Consider the following 17,707-nt stretch of genomic DNA (forward strand, 5'->3'; position numbering starts at 1 on the left):
ATTGGTTTCTTGGTTTCATATACGGCAACCAATACGGCAAGCCAGACGCTTACTCCTCACTTGATTTCGAAAAAGTTGACTGCCTCTAAGGTTGTCAAAACATCAGTCGACATCAACACCAACAGACCTTCTCGAGATTTTACTAAAATGGACGATCTACATCCACCAACATGTAACGATACTCCGGGTTCAAACCATTCACTTTATTAACTAATCCTTTCAGGGCGATTTTCCCCTCACTCGTGTGACATTAACACTGTAATATTGTAGTTGTTCTTCACTCCAAGCGCAAACGGCAATAAAGACCTTACAAAGTATGGGATATTTATTGTCGCTCGAGTTGCCTGCTGTTGTAGTTTACCACTATCCTTCTAAGAAACAGGAATGGCAAACGTGCTACGTCAAGCGTGCGACTCACAAAAATGGACATTTGCCAAGTCCTTAAAACAGCTGTGTGATCTTCGATAAGGCAATGTAATCAAAAATACATGCAATACTACAGCCAACAATTCCAATTGGACATTATAAACATTGCGGAACAAATCATACAAGTAGTTTCGAAATGTTTGGGCTATAACACAAACAATCCCCCAACAAATGTTTACATTAAATCAACTTACCTTGCCAACGTCAATTGTGCCGATGACAAATTTATCGGTCCTTCCCTCACCGAAGCGATTGTCGCCAGTCCCCCCAGGACTCAATTCGATCCGCTCGGTCTCGCCTTCATCTCCTATGAGCTGTATAAAGACAGGAGCATTCGTCCCTGCGTCCTTTATATCGCCAGTGCGAATGATAAGATGATAGTCAACGTCTGTGAAAAAACGCAGAAACAGAAATACATGAAATTCATGGAAGGGGGGGGGGGCATTATATCTTACAAAAGAAACTTACTATCTTTCTGGTCAACTTGGGGTTCGGGGAATATATCCTGTTGTGTGTGATCATCTTCGTCGGACCAAGCTTGACATGGAAACAAAACACTCTCTCCTCCCTCCGGATCGATCTCGATAGTCTCGACATATAGACCACGACCCCCCGTCTTACTGTCTTGACCCATACGTAACCTCATGACCTAAGTTACAAAGCTTTTCATCTCAAAATTTGTAATTACTTTAAGTTTAAAACAACATCGCGTTCAGGATAAACAACAGCGAATACGTACCTTTCCGATGTCGACAGTTTCGACGATGAATTTATAAGTTCTTCCCGGTTCGAACTTGGACAACGACGGTCCAGCTGGTCGCAACATAATCTTGCTGGTGTCGGCGTTTTCGCCGAATAGTTGAATATAAAGGGTCGTTTGTGAGTTGATCACTTCACCAACACGAACAGACACCGTGTAAACTTTGCCTGTATAAAATCATACATGTAAAATCATCGACTGAGCGAATGACTCCCGTCTATATATTTACAAACAAACAACAAGTGTTCATTACCCTTACCCTAATCTTGACTCTGTCATTACTTCAAATCCTAATTCGAACTATTAAGCTAATGACGAATATTTATCGCAGAATTTTCCTCTTATTTAAACATCGAGAAGACTAAAACAACCTGAACTGTCAAGTTAGAGGAACAACGACCGGAAGACTAGCATCGTTTTTGAGAAACAGCGACATGTTTCAAACTTTCAACTGTGTTTACAGGGTTGTTACCAGAAAGCATAAGGGGGACGGGGTTTCACATTTGAGAAAAACGGACTCGTAGTGATTATTTTATTGCCATTTTAACAGACGCTAATCTATTAGGGAGCTTTAGCAAGAGTACGACTACGACAACGAGTACGAAGTTTGACCGTGTAAGAGACTGGCACGAGGAAGTTTGTTGTCGTTATCGCTTCGTCAAAATTTTGCTTCAGTTGTAAACAACAGAACGAGCCTTTTTATTGTGTAAAACACCGATGTTTGCGAAGCAGATACGGCTTTATTTGTCAATAATGATATCAATGAATCGGTAATACTGGTTTTGCGAGAATATAGGACTGAAAAATCTTCATTATTTTAAGTTTTATGTACGATATATTTGTACTATTTTATTGTTTGTTTACCTTTCACTTTGCGTACGAAATACATGAAAGTTTTGCAGGTCATATGTTCCTTTTTAATGAACATCTGCGTTCAAAAAAGGTTCTAAATTAAAGCCTGGATGCTCGAAAATAGTACTGTAAACTAATTTCTTACAGAATGAAAAAATATACCTACTTTCTTTGCTTAAAAAGACATCGTAGTCGCGACTACGAATTTTTTACAAAACATCGTACTCAGATTGATGACGCTACGTATTTTTGTTGTCGCAACAATGTTTTTGCGCCAAAATGACGTAAATCGTACTCGTAGTCTTTGCTGAAGCTCCCTATTATGTGCTACAAATACCCTTAGTTAAGCATGGCTTAACTTGGCGCATGCACTTTAAATGAAACGACAGAAAAACAAACACATGATTGGAGTTAAATAATATGGTGAACTTTTTATTTTTTCAATTCAACCACACAATTTCAATTGTTCATCAATACTTGTTCCGTTGATTTTTTTAAAAATTAACCTCATGCGCACGCGCCCACCCCCCGCCCCCCTCATCCACAGGTAAAACACCTTCGGCAAAACATCAGTAGCAGAACTAGGCAAGATGCATAACATCGTTTTCTTTAAAATTCATTCCTAATGACATAGCAATAAAGGTATTTTAAATCGAAATTGGCTGTCATAATATATTTTGCTCAGCCGTGAACTCGCAACTGAAAAACAACACATGCCAGTAAAAACAACACATGCCAGTAAAAATGAAACATGCCAGTAAAAACAACACATGCCAGTAAAAATTAAAACATGCCAGTAAAAACAACACATGCCAGTAAAAACAACACATGCCAGTAAAAACAACACATGCCAGTAAAATAAAACATGCCAGTAAAACAACACATGCCAGTAAAAACATTACATGCCAGTAAAAACAACACATGCCAGTAAAAACAACACATGCCAGTAAAAATAAAAACATGCCAGTAAAAACAACACATGCCAGTAAAAATTAAAACATGCCAGTAAAAACAACAAATGCGAATAAAAACAACACATGCCAGTAAAACAACACATGCCAGTAAAACAACACATGCCAGTAAAACAAACATGCCAGTAAAACAACACATGCCAGTAAAAACAACACATGCCAGTAAAATAAAAATAAAACAACATGCCAGTAAAACAACACATGCCAGTAAAACAACACATGCCAGTAAAACAACACATGCCAGTAAAACAACATGCCAGTAAAACACCACATGCCAGTAAAACAACACATGCCAGTAAAACAACACATGCCAGTAAAACAACACATGCCAGTAAAATAAAACATGCCAGTAAAACAACACATGCCAGTAAAACAACACATGCCAGTAAAACAACACATGCCAGTAAAATAAAACATGCCAGTAAAACAACACATGCCAGTAAAACAACACATGCCAGTAAAATAAAACATGCCAGTAAAACAACACATGCCAGTAAAACAACGCATGCCAGTAAAACAACACATGCCAGTAAAACAACACATGCCAGTAAAACACCACATGCCAGTAAAACAACACATGCCAGTAAAACAACACATGCCAGTAAAAACAACACATGCCAGTAAAAACAACACATGCCAGTAAAAACAACACATGCCAGTAAAAAAACAACACATGCCAGTAAAAACAACACATGCCAGTAAAAACAACACATGCCAGTAAAACTCACTTGGGAGAGATGGTTTGGAAGGTTGTGTTGCAACCATATCTCTTTCGTTGGCACCGCCGTCCAGGTCTTGTGCGAGCCAGCAATTACATGGGAAGGTCACGCGGTCGTTTTTCGAAGGAACTTCCACTTCGACCTCGTCGACAAAGAAGCCCGAACCGTAGCCTCGGTGATCGTGACTTAACTTTATACGTTCAAGCTATAAAATATGAACAATGTAAATTGAAGGTGATATCGATGAACGAACAACAAGCAAAAAGTCCTCCCCCCGTCTTCCTAGATGTACTATTATAATTGCTAAACGAACGAATCCCAGCCAGTCTCTATGTGAAGGCCAGTTGCGATGGCTCTGTTTTGATACGATAATCTGGGCATTCTTCAAATCTGCTTTACAAGATGTTGGTTTCAAACGAATAATGCCGCTGAATGGTAAGTGAATCTGATCATGTCACTTTTCAATGCTAATTTTTAAATTGCACGGGTGTTTTTGTGGCAATACGCCCTGTTTTAAGGCACGAGTTTTTTGTGGCAATACGCCCTGTTTTAAGGCACGAGTTTTTTGTGGCAATACGCCCTGTTTTAAGGCACGATTTAGAACCCAATCCCCTAAATATCTAACTACCATTTGTAGGTGAGGTAAGGACGCCATCTTGAAAGGTGGCAAAAAGCAAAACTCAAAATGAAATACAAACTAAAAGACGGTTTAAAAACCCAATCCCATCAAACATTTTAAAAATTGAACATAGACTATCAACTTTGCCACTGTATATAAACTCAGGAAAAACAGATATTAGTCGTAAATATTGTCAGTTTTGCCACCTTTCAAGATGGCGGCTCTTTTCACTCGTAACTATAGAATTTCGGCGGAGTCAGAAATCTAGTAGATTGAGTTCTAAGTCATTGGGTCTTCTATAAACGAACGATCCTTGAAGAGATGCAAACTAGATGAAATTATCTCATTTGATTCTCCGGAAGGAAACATTTCCATCGCAAAATCCATCAGTTTCGATCAATTCAAATCTTCACGTTTGCAGCGATCGCCGTTTCACTCACTTGTCCAATGTCGACCGTATCTACGGTAAATTTATACGTTTTTCCCTTCTCAAATTTATTTCTAGTGTCGCCAGCTTGTCGTAATTGAATCTTTGCAGTCTTTCCTTCGGTTCCAAACAGTTGAATGTAGACGTTTCCATCGGCACCAGAACCGCGAACATCGCCGACTTTCATGCTGAGATTGTACGTGACTGTAATGAGAAACACACGCTAACATAAAGAGGAAACTTGCACGTTGAGAGCAACAATACAATCGGAGCGTGAGCTTACATACGAGGGGGATCTTTTTGTGGTTCTTCAACTCGTTTCCAAAAACAAAATGTTTGAAAATAACAAAGAAAAAATACGTTTCAACTATCGCATAATGGTGCAATGGCACGACAAGTACGCATAGGTTGAAAGACCAGGATAAGTCTCTAAAATAGAGCCTTCGTGGAAACATTTTGAAACTACAAGTACGATGTGCTAAATATAATGCTCGCGCATGTTTTTTTTTCAAATTGCACGAGAAACCACGCTGAAATCAGGAAGATTCCACGTTGCACTTCATGTATTTTTCGTTAATTTGTCGAATCAAAGTTCACAGAGTTTTACATTTGTTAAAACAACATAGGAAACAGCAATTTTGCGAGTCACACACTTGGCGTAGCAGCCGTGCCTTTGCTTGTACTTCTGAAAAGATAGTGAAAATCATTACAGCATATGTTTTCAGATGGAGCTACCCCAAGTCACATTAAATATTCCATACTTCGCATGGTCTTAATTATTACCTACGCTCGTGCAACCGGCCCAAAAATTACAACGTGAATGTCACACAGGTGACGAGAGAATTGCCTTTCGCTTGAAATACTTACTGTTTTCCCTTTGTTTCTGAGACTGTCTTGGCAAGGTGGACGACCCCCCTTGTGGAATTTCCTCCGTATCATTTTGACCAAAGCTCCGTGGTAGAGTTTGGGACTGGTAAGGATAGTCCACACCACGTGACAAACCAGATGCCGATCCAGGTCTTTCGTCGACAGGAGGTGGAAAGGATTCCTCGTATGAGTTTGTTTGTCGCTGAAGACCTTCACTAGATCCTTGGGGACTGGGACTATTCCTCGCATTGGGAGGATAGTGAGCTCCACTTCGATACTCCGGTCCCGGGTAACCATAACGACCATCGCCATATCCGTTTTGTGTGGTGTAGGTGTACCTCTGTACTTCTTCACGGCGATCAACATTTCCGTATGGCACCTCGTCATGATCAATATTTTCACCGTTAACAGTGCGGTAGGTATATTGTGAGGTCGTTGTTCTTGCACTTCGCGAATGCTGTGTGTACTCTATTAAAATACAACCGCAATTATTACGCTAATACAAATATTTGCTACATACAGAGAACTGCCGCGTGAACCTAACCAAATTTCAAACATTGAGCCTACGTATCATCAGATAGCGGCAACAGTAGACATAAAACACAAAGCATCCACAAAATCCAACAACAACAACAGAACGCCACTTAAAACGACAGACTGAACGAAAAAAATTTGTAAATCTTTCTTACATTTTTGGCTGTGTCATTTTGTTAATTTCAATATTTTCCGTTAAGTTTTTTTTTAGCGTAGGAAGATATACTGTAAAAAGGTGAATGAGCTGAATGCTAACTGACGGGCGCTTTGCCTGGAGTGTCTGAGTGTCCGGATAGCCACAGTTTTTAAAGTGTTGGCGTCCCTTATATGAAGTACAAACACAAATTTAGCCTCTTGCTGTAGCTATATCGAATACAAGGTTTTTACGACATCGAATGCAAGGTTTTTACAGATGTGACAAATTTTCAAATCGAACACGCTTTTCACTTTGCCTTGATGCAGTTAAAAGATAACCCAATTGAAAAATCTAAAAGCTAGCAGTTTGAACATCAGTTTGACTTTCGTGAGTTACGTCAGAAGGCGAACGCAGAACGTCAACAATATTTAAATGCTTCCACCAAAGACACCGGATAACTGAAACCGTTGACGTGTGGATTTCATATTAACATAAAACTTTGCAAACATACCTGTCCTTTGAATACTTAAATAGGCTTGTTATTCAACATAATGCTATATCTCTCGTAATTTTGTAAATAGTGTAACATTCTTTTCTGTATGTGTTTCGTAGCCACCTCCCCGCCTTTCATCAAACGTGGGAATGCTTTCGGTTATCAAGGTGAGCATGTTTCAACTAAGTTTTTATAACATCATCAATATGTGGGAAATAGCGTTGCGTGGCCAGGCCTTAAATTCTTCTAGAGGTCTCGCACCTTTGCTTTTCACGTCGTCCCACCCAGTCTTAAAAACCTGAACACGGCACTTGTTGTCGTGATGGCGATACAAAGTTTAAAATAGTTAAAAATAGCAATGAATTAAACGAGTTAAAACATGCTTTGCCTCCTACAGCTTTGTCATGTTCCTGTTTATTTTTTATGGACAAACAAGATGAATGAAAGTTTCACTCGTTTAAAGGAACAAAAGCTGTAGAACATTTTAATGACACGATTTGAGCAACTCTGTGTGATCAATATTGCAACAATACTTCCATTACCATAAAAATAAGGAAAGTCTGATAAACCTAAAAATATCATTGGTACGAACTGAAAGATAAATGTGCTTCGGTTTGTTTTGAAAGTCGAAAAGGTTTATGATTTTTGACAAATCAAAATATCAAAAGCATGAAATATTTTGCAAAGCAAATCGTACTCCACAAAGCAAAACATCCTTGCATTAATATGTAGCAAAGAAGCGTGGATACCTTGTGAGTAAGTTCGTGTGTCAAATGTACTCATTTTGTTTCTGCTGTCTTCTTCAGATATCTTAATGTTTCCGTTTGCACTGCAAAAGTTCAACATAAGTCGATCAAATCTCTACTGTGGCTTACATACTGCTCTCTATCTTTTGACTACTGTGGCTTACATACTACTCTCTATCTTTTGACTACTGTGGCTTACATACTACTCTCTATCTTTTGACTACTGTAGCTTACATACTACTCTCTATCTTTTGACTACTGTAGCTTACATACTACTCTCTACCTTTTGACTACTGTAGCTTACATACTACTCTCTATCTTTTGACTACTGTGGCTTACATACTACTCTCTATCTTTTGACTACTGTAGCTTACATACTACTCTCTACCTTTTGACTACTGTAGCTTACATACTACTCTCTATCTTTTGACTACTCCCAATGCCAAAAAACTAACATCAAATTAATGGAGAGAAAATTGGCATTTTTTGCCTTTTTCGATGCAAGACACAATCACATGCTCCAAAATTGTAGAGTTCTCCACTTTCAAATCTACATTCTAAATTGTACGTTCAATCAAAATTGGATGATGGATGGATGATTTTAGTATGGTTACAAGTATAAAAAATAGGTTTTTATCCAGCTGCAAAAATGCATCAAATTGTGAACCTGTGTTTACATATTTTGCATTCCTTCAATAGTCAATACACACTTGAATAATTTGAATAAATAAACACTGTAAACTCTGGAGTGTTTTTGAGCTATTTACAAAAAAACTTACAAATTGTAATCTGTAATGTTGGCTTGTCTTTCTTCTCTTCTTACATTGCTATTGTCACCCCTCCAAATAATCGATTCATCCGTGGAGCTTAGAAGTTGAATGTGAGATTATTAGAAAAATTTCAAACAGGATTTGACACATGATTTAAACTACCTATATGTTTCAAGATTGTCCAGGTTAGTGAAGTAGTGCAAAGGATTGTTGGTGTTGGATTTGCCAATATTCAAGAAGACTAATGTTCAAGTTGTCAAGACATCAGTCAGCACCAACGCCAACAGTCCTTTTCAAGACTCCAATAGCCCAAATGATCTACATCTACAAACATGTAATGACACTCTTTGATTGAAACCATTCTCTCTATAAAAGTGTTACAAAATCAAGGTCAACAAAAGGCAAGTCTTTTCACGTACAATCGAAACAAGAGGGAGTTGCAATGATTGCATTTTCTCCATCCAACAAGTTAAAAAGAGGTCAAACATTTCATTAGTTAGAATCAAGCTTAGATCATTAGGTGTAGGCAGAGCTAAGTATTGTACTAAATTTTCCACGTAAGGAATTTGTCGACGTTAGGAATTGGGATAAATGTGATGAATTTTATGATGATTTTAATGAAAAATACAAATGAATTGGACGATAAAATGGTTCGTACTTAAATGGACAACATGACCAAAAGTCTCTTTGGAGCCAATATTCAATACCATTTCGGACAAGCATCTTTGAGATGCTTCGCGATTTAGCATGTATTAGATCATATTTACACCTCAAAAGCGGCAATGTGTAGCTTGAATGTTCGTACATAACATGTACAAAGTTCACTAGCTCAAATTCGGAAAATATAGTTCTGAACAATCAGAGTAGAATGAAGACAGGACCGCAAATGTATCGTATTTTTATGGTTTGCGATATCCTTCATTATTCAATGTCCGAGCTCTTGATATTCAAATGTTCGAGAATAATTGACCTACCTCGAGTAACTACTGATGCTTGTTGTTTCTGATACGTTACACTACAAAAGCAACAAATTGAAAAATTAACGATAGCATCGAAAGGTATGTTATGAAGCCAGACGGACGCGTTCTCAAAGGCGATCAAATTACAAAAGGAATGTATGCATATCTCATGATTGGCAACGGCTCCTTCATCTTGGTAACACAATATCGCTTGAATTGCGTATATATACCTTTTCAAGTTTTCGCGCGATGCGCCGACGTTCGTTCTCAATACTTCGATTCAAATTTTCAAAATGCTCTTCCTGAAATTTGTAAAGAATAGTTCGGTACTATGATACGGCTTTGAATGCCGCTTTATAATGAGATATTCATTTCAGTTTAGTGATTGGGTTCGAAATTGTACGAAGAAGCCAGGATTTAACGCGAGAGACAACCGAAGTGGTAGACTGATAGCCACGACCAGTCTCAAAACAAAGTGTAAAACAATGCTAGGATAGCGTTTTTTCCAACCTGAGCAGAAGTGCTATCAAATTTTTCGGCTCTTCCTCTTGAAACCGAGTTGAAACCACTCTCAAACGACATCCAAAATTGTAGTCACTCACTGCTTTGGCAGAACACGATTTGCATTTGATAAAGAGAAATCGCCACGGTTCGGCAAGATTTTTACTTAACCATATGTTTTAATGGCCTGTTTTGGAGTTACGAGATTAGATAGAATAGTTTAATAGTTTGTTTTGACGTACGAGTAACGCTTCACTGACGGTTTTATGCATAATTATCATCAGAAATAATACACGGTGTATAGCAGGGATTTAATAATAAAGCAACTTTTTTAACTGGGAGCAATAAATTTGCATACGAAAGACTTTGTTTATGGAAAGTCGTCTTCGGTACATAGTACTGTCAGTAAAAATAACGAATTCAAATCACAGAATCTCATCGATAGCACTTTCTTTTGATTGGAAAAAATATTTCTCACTCCTAAACATTCTAACTCGTAAATGCCACATCACCACAAGTCTCAAACACGAAAAATAGACAAAAAATACGCGTAGAAAGTGTCGTTGAGTCCCTATGCCGGACATGACACTTGATCACAACATCACAACAAGTTACTCGTTACAACAAGTTACTCGTTACAACAAAACATGTTGTAAAATGTTTGAATTCTTCGCACCAGGTTATAATCGTGGTTATAATCATCTCCACTGCAACATTTTCCCTCCCAAGTCCCAGGCCCCACAACCCATATTATGGACATGACAATGTACAGAAGTATTGAGTAAAACTTTGAAATATATTTTTGTTGGTACCAAATTTTAGACAATGGATAGTTTGGATGTTTGGGAAAACTTGAAACAATAAAATCATCCCCGAGTTCGACGGACAAAAACCATTTTCAAACAGTCTTTCCTTTCAGAATTTACAAATATTTAAACCCAAATACGCTGGGCAATAGTATATAACATTATTTCATACACAAAAAGTGGAACGAAACAGGTGGATTTCCGTAAAAGAGTGTTATCTGAGTCACACGGCATTCTTCGTTAAAAAATTCATACAGCCCTACTACAGTATAAATATACTTACATAAAATATATTTCGTTAGGATTAGAGTAATCGAAGATTCTTGGTCGTCAATATCTTCGCTAAATAAGCGTAGGTCAAGTAAATTTCACATGAATACAAGAGGATTTGGTTGTCCACTGAACTTCTACGGCATTTATACGTTGAAGGTTGTATTTATGTCGTGTTGCTTCACGGCAAAATATGCAGGGAAAATATTTCACGAATTCAAAGCGTATAATTAACGTATAAGGATGCTCATACATTATACATTGTATTTTAAGGACTCTTTCATTTGAAAAGTCAGCGGTAATTAATATTGCACTTGCCGTCAATAAGCACCGTCGATTATTTTGCAATGCACCGTCGATTGATATTGATAGTTGAAATAAAAAAAGTTATTAAAAAGTAAAAGAAAGTCGAAGCATTGAGCGAAACGGGCGGCACAATTACAACTGTCTGAAAAGGGGAGAAGATTGGTATTTGTGGAATGGAATTTTTTACGGATTTCTGATTTACTATACGAAATGAGTTTATATCGTCCAAGTTAGATGCCAACTAAAGGCTTTGATTCTTTTCGTCCAGATTGCGCTGACACCAAACCCGAACTGGACCCGATAAGACGAAGTTCTCCCGAACATGATCGTTTAATTTCAACGAGAGCGGCTTTGGATTTGGAGACGTTCGACGCCGAGCCCGCGCTTCCATTTCGTGATGTTGATGATTCGGCAGTGCGGGGGCGGCCTTGCGTGTTGGAACCATCCGACTTGTTGCTTGTCTTAAAATACAAATCACTGTTAATTTGCAAGATGTTGCATAACCGTTTGCTTACATCATTAACACAAACATGCGAAGCTTTGATTTTTTGGCAAAACAAAGTTTCAAAATAAAGGGCGTCTTTTAGAAAAGCAAATGACGACGGTTGAAACATGTTGACTGGCGGAACAATTTCTATGTTGAAATATGGATGGGAAATGAATTAAAACAATTCCCTTGCTTTTAGATTGATAGATCTCTTCGTTGTCGTAGTACTGTACCCGTGACCGAATAACTCTTGTGCCGCGGTATTCAAAAAGTTCGCTCACACTTTCAATGACAGAGTAAGGCATAAAAATTGCTATGGCAAAATCTTTTCTCCAGTGACGGCAGGATTTTCTGCTAAAATATTTGAAATAAAGCCAACCGCCGAGAAAAATGCAACAGGCCCACCGAAAGCGGGAAGGAGATAACATTTGACAAATCCCTTAAAACCCTTCCACGTATTCAGACATTTAGCTCCACCTGGCAATTGTACTTTGCTTCCCATGTCCCTGCAATATTAAGAATCGGCAAGTGGCAGGTTGCACGAAGCCTGGATAGCGTTATCCATTGCATAGCAAAAATATTCAAACTTGTAAAAAAGGTGTTTATATTTTTCTTACGACAAAGAAATTTCGTAGTCTTCGAAACAATATTTCATTTCAGCGATTGTTCATTTCGAATCTCATACTTTTGTTTTTTAAAAGGTTTTTTAAAAGTTTAAAAAACTTGCTATCCAATGGATAACGATATCCAGGCTTCGTGCAACCGGCCCGGATCAATATGATCGAGGTAGTCAGGAGTTTTGTAATTTCGGTTATCTGGTAGTCCTATACCAGGTAGGCTTCGACTCTTTTCTAACTCATCCAAGAGATATTTTGGAAAGCTGTCAATACTAAACCTTTCACGCGAAATCTGCGACTGAAATAAGAGGTCTTTTAGTTCGTTTAAATTCAGGGATGGATTTTATGGGAGAAGCGGGGAGGTATGTGTACACTTCCTGGCCTTGGTTGATGGAGAGCAGGAGGCGTGCAAATTTTTTCTTTTTAAGTAGAGAGAGTTTTTCCTTTCTTGTTCTAATAGCGGGGGGGGGCAGTGAAACGCGTAATTTGTTATCAGGTAACTTACAAGCCGTTGACAGTAGGGGGGGGGGGAGATACACAATGCCCCACTTTCCAAATCAGTCACAAATTCGGATTTTCAACGCCCTCCCCTCAATCGAGCTTTGCTTTCCACGACCCCGCAAAGAGCGAAGGGTTTTAAGATTCGGCTGATTCAGTATGATTGGCTCGTCCAGAGCATTGTTTTTTTCAGTAATCATGCAACTATACAGTACATACTGGGCGGGCTTCGACGCTTATCGGAAGGGTGTACACATGTGAAAATGGCCGAAACAGAAATAAAAAGTACCGTATTTACCTTGGAAGCACGAGAATTAACTGGAGGTAAAAACTTGACGGAGGATGTTGGCGAAGAAACCCAGCCGTGCGAAGAATTTGAAGTCATTTTTAAAATTTCCATGGAAGCGGTGGGTGACATCTCCGTCGCCGAGCCGTTCGACCCGCTTGATTTACCAGACCCGTCGCTGCGTCTGCGCGAAAGAATTCGCGAGATGCGCGGCGACACAATGTCGGGTTTGGACCCATTTGGAGGCGAAGGCACGTGGTTAAGAGGTGGTGATCCGCCATTCTTTGCGACATCGATGTTTTCCAGGCTATTTCGTATGCTTTGTGACATCGAGAGGTCCTTGTTTAGCAATGGTGTTCCTTGCGGGAGAAAAATTATTTCAGCGTATTTTTCTAACACAATTTTTTTTGGAAGCTCTCATCAAATGCTTTATGTAGTGGAAGCACGGTTTACATGACCGAGCATAATTTAACAAATTCAACTAATTTTATCGATTTCGCATATTATCAATCCAATGCTGCTGAATGAATTTGCAATCGCGAATCCCTTTCTGAGCGCCAATTGGTTAAAATCTTATCGCAAGATAACCTGGATACAATATACCATGTAGACCATCAAAATGTACGAGCCACATTTCAAAACTAAATTTTCCACATAACCGCGAAACCAAACTTGAAATTGATAATTGAAAAAGCACTTGTTAAACAAATTAATTCCAAAGATACCACAATGTTCGTATATTTTTATTTTCACACTGTTCGGCTGGAAATAAAATTCATCTACAAGCCAGCGCTAACAAAGGGAACAATATTCACCCTAGCGTGTATTATCTGTTCAATACATAACGATCCTTACACAATCTCCAACCAAAACACTTAAAACATGACAGGAATCTCCTTTAGAAACAAAGCTGGCTAAATTGTTTAGCTTCTTACGCCAAATTGAAATTAGTAAGACCCCGTACACACGATACCGATAGAATTTGAAAACGATGCAAAACTCTTACGGTTTGAGGTAATGTTCACATTCATATGAAAAAGTATGAAACCGTAAACACCAACCGTAATAGTTTGAAAACAACTTTTTGCCTGCTAAAAATGACGCAATAAAATATTCGAACACACAGCACCAAAACGGAGCAAAACTCTGACTGTATCGTGTGAACAGTTCGAAACGATATGAAACTATACCAGTAGCATTTCGTACCGGTATCGTGTGAACTTAGTCAAAATCAAAAATGAATTCAAAAAGGAATTCAACAACGGCTCGAAACGTTGCATAAAAAATAACTTTTTGAATATTCATGTTTTCAACTGAATTACAATACACGGTATAATCAAAGATTCTGAAAAAATTCCCGCTGAAAACTCTTACCCTGCACGACCTCGGAAAACTTCGTCTGCTTTATCGGGTTTACGGCGGAATACGAGGATTTCCTCCTAACTGACGGCAGAGATGCTGTTTTGACTGGCTCTAATTTTTCATAGTTCTCTTCGACCTGTAAATTGAAAAGATCAAGTTAATACAACCAGTAGAAAATCCATGGTCGATCAGACCACGCTACTATAAACATATTTCAATTTCAGAAAACTTTACAGCAAATCTTATTGGTAATAATTTCGTTCTCAGATATTTTTTAGAAGTTTCCAATGAGCAACTATAAAATATCTATGATGTATTCCAACCTTCCCTAGACGCGCAACAGTAGTACACCCGCGCTTTTCATACACCTCAATCACGATCATATACCTTTAAGATTATAAGGTTTGAACGCAAATATAAGACAACAATGGCGTGAAAAGATATGAAACAGGGATTCTCTGTTTTGAGAAGGAGTATAAACGGGATCTTTGGTTTGAAAGTTGGTGAAAAAAGCTTCGCTCGCTTGAGAGGAATGGAATGCGACTATTTAACTGCATATGACGTCACGCCGGCCATGACGTCACCAAAAAGTTAATTTTGGCGAATCTGAAGCAAGATGGCCGCAACAAATTTATTTTCGGTATAAAACAAAATGAGTGTAACTCAGGAACAAAACTATTTGCTTGTGAAATAAGAGCATATTCGTGTCCAGCATACTAGACAAGTGTACTATAAGCAATAAAAATATCCGTTGCCAATGTCCTCTAAGAAGAAACGAGACACAAACATTCTTTGATTTAAAATTATACTTATTCCGGCTGCATTTGCACATTTTTCACATGAACAGCGAGGGATGAAACAGGATTTCACCAAAGGAGGGGTGCGTCATTTGGAAAAGCCGTAATGCAATACATTTTAATAGAAAAGCAACTAAACTATACGAGCTAAGGGGGGGATATGCACTCCCCCTGGATACGTCCTTGAAACACGCTCATCTGATCATCTAGACATCTTATATTTTTACAACCCATTAAAACTTCATTACCTTTTTAGTCTCTGCCTTTCCGTCGTTCTTCTCTATTTCCTCTTTGGAGATATCGGACTTTTCCATTCCCCAAACTTTTCCCGTTTTCCCTCCTGCTTTAGCGATGTTCATTGGACTTTTAACGTTTTCCCACTCTTTTGACACGCTCATGGATCGGTGCGTTTCTAACGCGGATCCTTCCTCGACCTTTTCTAAGATTTTTGATCCGTGGCGTTGATTTTGGTTTTGGACTTTAGCATGTCCGCCGGATTTTGACCCGCTCTTTCCGATGTTCGACATTTCGAAGTTCGATACTTGCACGATCTTGCTATCCGTGATGGAACGACGACCCGTGCGAAGACCGGACCTCGTATTCTGTGGGCTGCGATTATTAGCGTTCGTTTTCGAATGCGAGGACTTGCTGGAGTTCGTTTTCGAATTTGTTGGAAATGCAATTTGGTAACCTTTGATTACATCCAGGGAATTTCTTGGCAGGGCATTTTTCTCCGAAACATCGCAATCGATCGATCGCTTTGAAGCACCTGGAACTATTTTATCGGGAGGCAAGTCACCAGAATAGGGTAGGCTGTCCATCCTACTCGCCCTAGATTTATCCTGACTCTCGTCCCCAGCAAAAGGTACGAGATCTATCTTAGGTAGCTTTGAAATGTCTTGACTTTCAACCTCGCCTTCCTCTTCAACCTCGCCTTCCTCTTTAACATCGCCTTCCTCTTTAACATCGCCTTCCTCTTCAACATCGCCTTCCTCTTCAACATCGACTTCCTCTTGAACCTCGTCTTCCTCTTGAGCATCGCCTTCCTCTTCAACCTTGTCGTCCTTTTCAACCTTGTCGTCCTTTTCAACGTCGCCTTCGTTTTCAACCTCGCCTTCCTTTCTAATCTCTTGTGACGTGGACTCGGCTTCGTTTATCTTTCCTTCGTCGGGAACATGGACTTGAACAACGACTTCCATATCCGAGTCACGTGGGAGCATGTCACTCAAATTCGTTTCCATGGAATTATCTAAGCTTATTTCTAGCGCGTCCTTTCCAGATGATTCGTCTAGAGCGTTTAACGGCTGACCTTCGCGATTGCTTTCTTTTGGGTCATCCTCGCTTGTCTCTCGCGTGGATACAGCTATCTTTGCTTCAGTGACCTGCGCATGCGTCCCTTCATAAACGGCTTTTGCGGTAGGATTCATTTTCTTTACAAGATCTTTCGATGATTTTCTCTGCGTTTTGGATTGGGATTTTACATGACCGACACTAGATTTTCTTTTCGATTCACTTTTCGTTGTTCCCCCTTCAGTGCTTGATTGCGGGACAGATTTTTGATGGCCAGTTGTCTGAGAAGAACGCCTTTTTTTAAAATCTTTGCTGCTTGATTTTTTCACGGTTTTTACACTGATTCTGCGTCCGTCCACAACGCGTTCGACACTCTGTTTCCGGTCATTCTCGTTGCGAAGCGTAGATGACAAAGACGTGGATCTACGAAGCGAGAAGATGGGACCATTACATTTTCTGCCTCGGCGTAAATTTTATCACGCTTTCTGCCGGCATGTCGGCTTTTCCATAAAAATCGATGTTTTTCAGAACACAAAAAGAGAGTCTCTTCACCCCGGGAGATATATTATCATATATTTCAAATGAACGAGTCCCTGATACTTAAACACAGCACTAATTTGACGGTAGTAAACAGCACTGTAAAGAACGTGTCGAAAGCCAAGTGAAGAAAGGGATCACCTGTGCATTGAAAAAGGACACGTAATATCAAAATAAGTATTAGGTGGTATAAATATCAGGTTGCAGCTCATTCAATGTTGGTCAACTTAATTTTCAACGCCGGATCCGCCGCATTCTTCACACGTATCACAAACTGGGACTTACTCATTCAGAACTTATAATAATACATGCGGTGGGGAACTTTCTGAACTTATAATAACGAATGCGGTGGGGAACTTTCTCTTTGTGTTTATATTGTAAGAAGGCTGTAGATGCGCAAACCTGCTTGCTCTTCTTGTTTTCATCACGTGACTATCTGGACCGGTGGCATTCGTGATGGACTGGGTCGAACCCACTTTATTACTTGTAATACAGCTCAGCTTTCGCTTCTATCGAAGAACTGTTTGCAGCTTTAGACCTTGACTTGGTTCGTGAAGTTCAAGTTATCAGAGGTGATTTTGAGAATGACGTCCCCAGTCGTCCATTTTTGTTCGAGCACTCTTGACTTGGTGTTGTTTGAAGTTACAATGCTAGTATTCAGCGTCCTCTTC

General features: G+C 39.1%; 3 protein-coding genes across 6 annotated transcripts in view; all 3 read right to left on the reverse strand.

Annotated features, from left to right (window-relative positions):
- LOC124453740 (60S ribosomal protein L32-like) overlaps positions 1-9,843 on the reverse strand; it is a 28,709-nt gene extending 18,866 nt beyond the window's left edge. Inside the window, exons 1-2 of the mRNA XM_047004591.1 lie at positions 9,839-9,843; positions 6,053-6,056 (exon numbers count right to left, since the gene is read on the reverse strand). The gene's annotated coding sequence lies outside the window, so the exon portion shown is untranslated. The remainder of the gene's footprint in view (positions 1-6,052; positions 6,057-9,838) is intronic.
- The window catches only part of LOC124453736 (lipoxygenase homology domain-containing protein 1-like), a 24,650-nt gene extending 13,410 nt beyond the window's left edge, over positions 1-11,240 (reverse strand). Inside the window, exons 1-12 of one of the 3 annotated variants that reach the window (XM_047004587.1) lie at positions 10,870-11,240; positions 9,510-9,581; positions 9,295-9,335; positions 8,483-8,686; positions 8,330-8,416; positions 7,554-7,633; positions 5,642-6,109; positions 4,788-4,978; positions 3,738-3,933; positions 1,166-1,353; positions 895-1,075; positions 621-814 (exon numbers count right to left, since the gene is read on the reverse strand). In XM_047004587.1, the coding sequence (XP_046860543.1) occupies positions 621-814; positions 895-1,075; positions 1,166-1,353; positions 3,738-3,933; positions 4,788-4,978; positions 5,642-6,109; positions 7,554-7,587 (1,452 nt within the window). In that variant the 5' untranslated portion in view covers positions 7,588-7,633; positions 8,330-8,416; positions 8,483-8,686; ... (1 more) ...; positions 9,510-9,581; positions 10,870-11,240. Of the gene's footprint in view, positions 1-620; positions 815-894; positions 1,076-1,165; positions 1,354-3,737; positions 3,934-4,787; positions 4,979-5,641; positions 6,110-7,553; positions 7,634-8,329; positions 8,417-8,482; positions 8,687-9,294; positions 9,336-9,509; positions 9,582-9,789; positions 10,082-10,869 lie in introns of those variants that run through there. The other 2 variants (XM_047004586.1, XM_047004585.1) reach the window with 2 other exon arrangements.
- LOC124453737 (neurofilament medium polypeptide-like) lies at positions 11,064-17,631 on the reverse strand. Of its 2 annotated transcripts, none has more exons than XM_047004588.1 (5): positions 17,439-17,631; positions 15,458-16,922; positions 14,425-14,548; positions 13,063-13,409; positions 11,064-11,623 (listed from the first exon to the last, which is right to left on the reverse strand). In XM_047004588.1, exons 1-5 carry the CDS (start codon positions 17,459-17,461, stop codon positions 11,393-11,395), a joined length of 2,190 nt encoding a protein of 729 aa, XP_046860544.1. In that variant the 5' UTR covers positions 17,462-17,631; the 3' UTR covers positions 11,064-11,392. The 2 variants fall into 2 exon arrangements, with proteins under 2 accessions (XP_046860544.1, XP_046860545.1); XM_047004589.1 differs by having other exon boundaries at positions 15,458-17,177; positions 17,439-17,503.
- Positions 17,632-17,707: the final 76 nt, after the last annotated feature.

Source organism: Xenia sp. Carnegie-2017, unplaced genomic scaffold (assembly GCF_021976095.1).
Source record: "Xenia sp. Carnegie-2017 unplaced genomic scaffold, XeniaSp_v1 HiC_scaffold_25, whole genome shotgun sequence".
NCBI classification, from domain to species: domain Eukaryota; kingdom Metazoa; phylum Cnidaria; class Anthozoa; order Malacalcyonacea; family Xeniidae; genus Xenia; species Xenia sp. Carnegie-2017.

Excerpts from the sequence above, each read along its gene's own strand:
- LOC124453737 (XM_047004588.1), bottom strand. The coding sequence starts at position 17,461 with ATGAAAACAAGAAGAGCAAGCAG. Across the intron at positions 13,410-14,424 it reads GTTTTCCGAGGTCGTGCAGG|GAACACCATTGCTAAACAAG; the intron begins GTAAGAGTTTTC and ends TTCTCCCGCAAG. Across the intron at positions 11,624-13,062 it reads TTAATTCTCGTGCTTCCAAG|ACAAGCAACAAGTCGGATGG; the intron begins GTAAATACGGTA and ends TTGTATTTTAAG.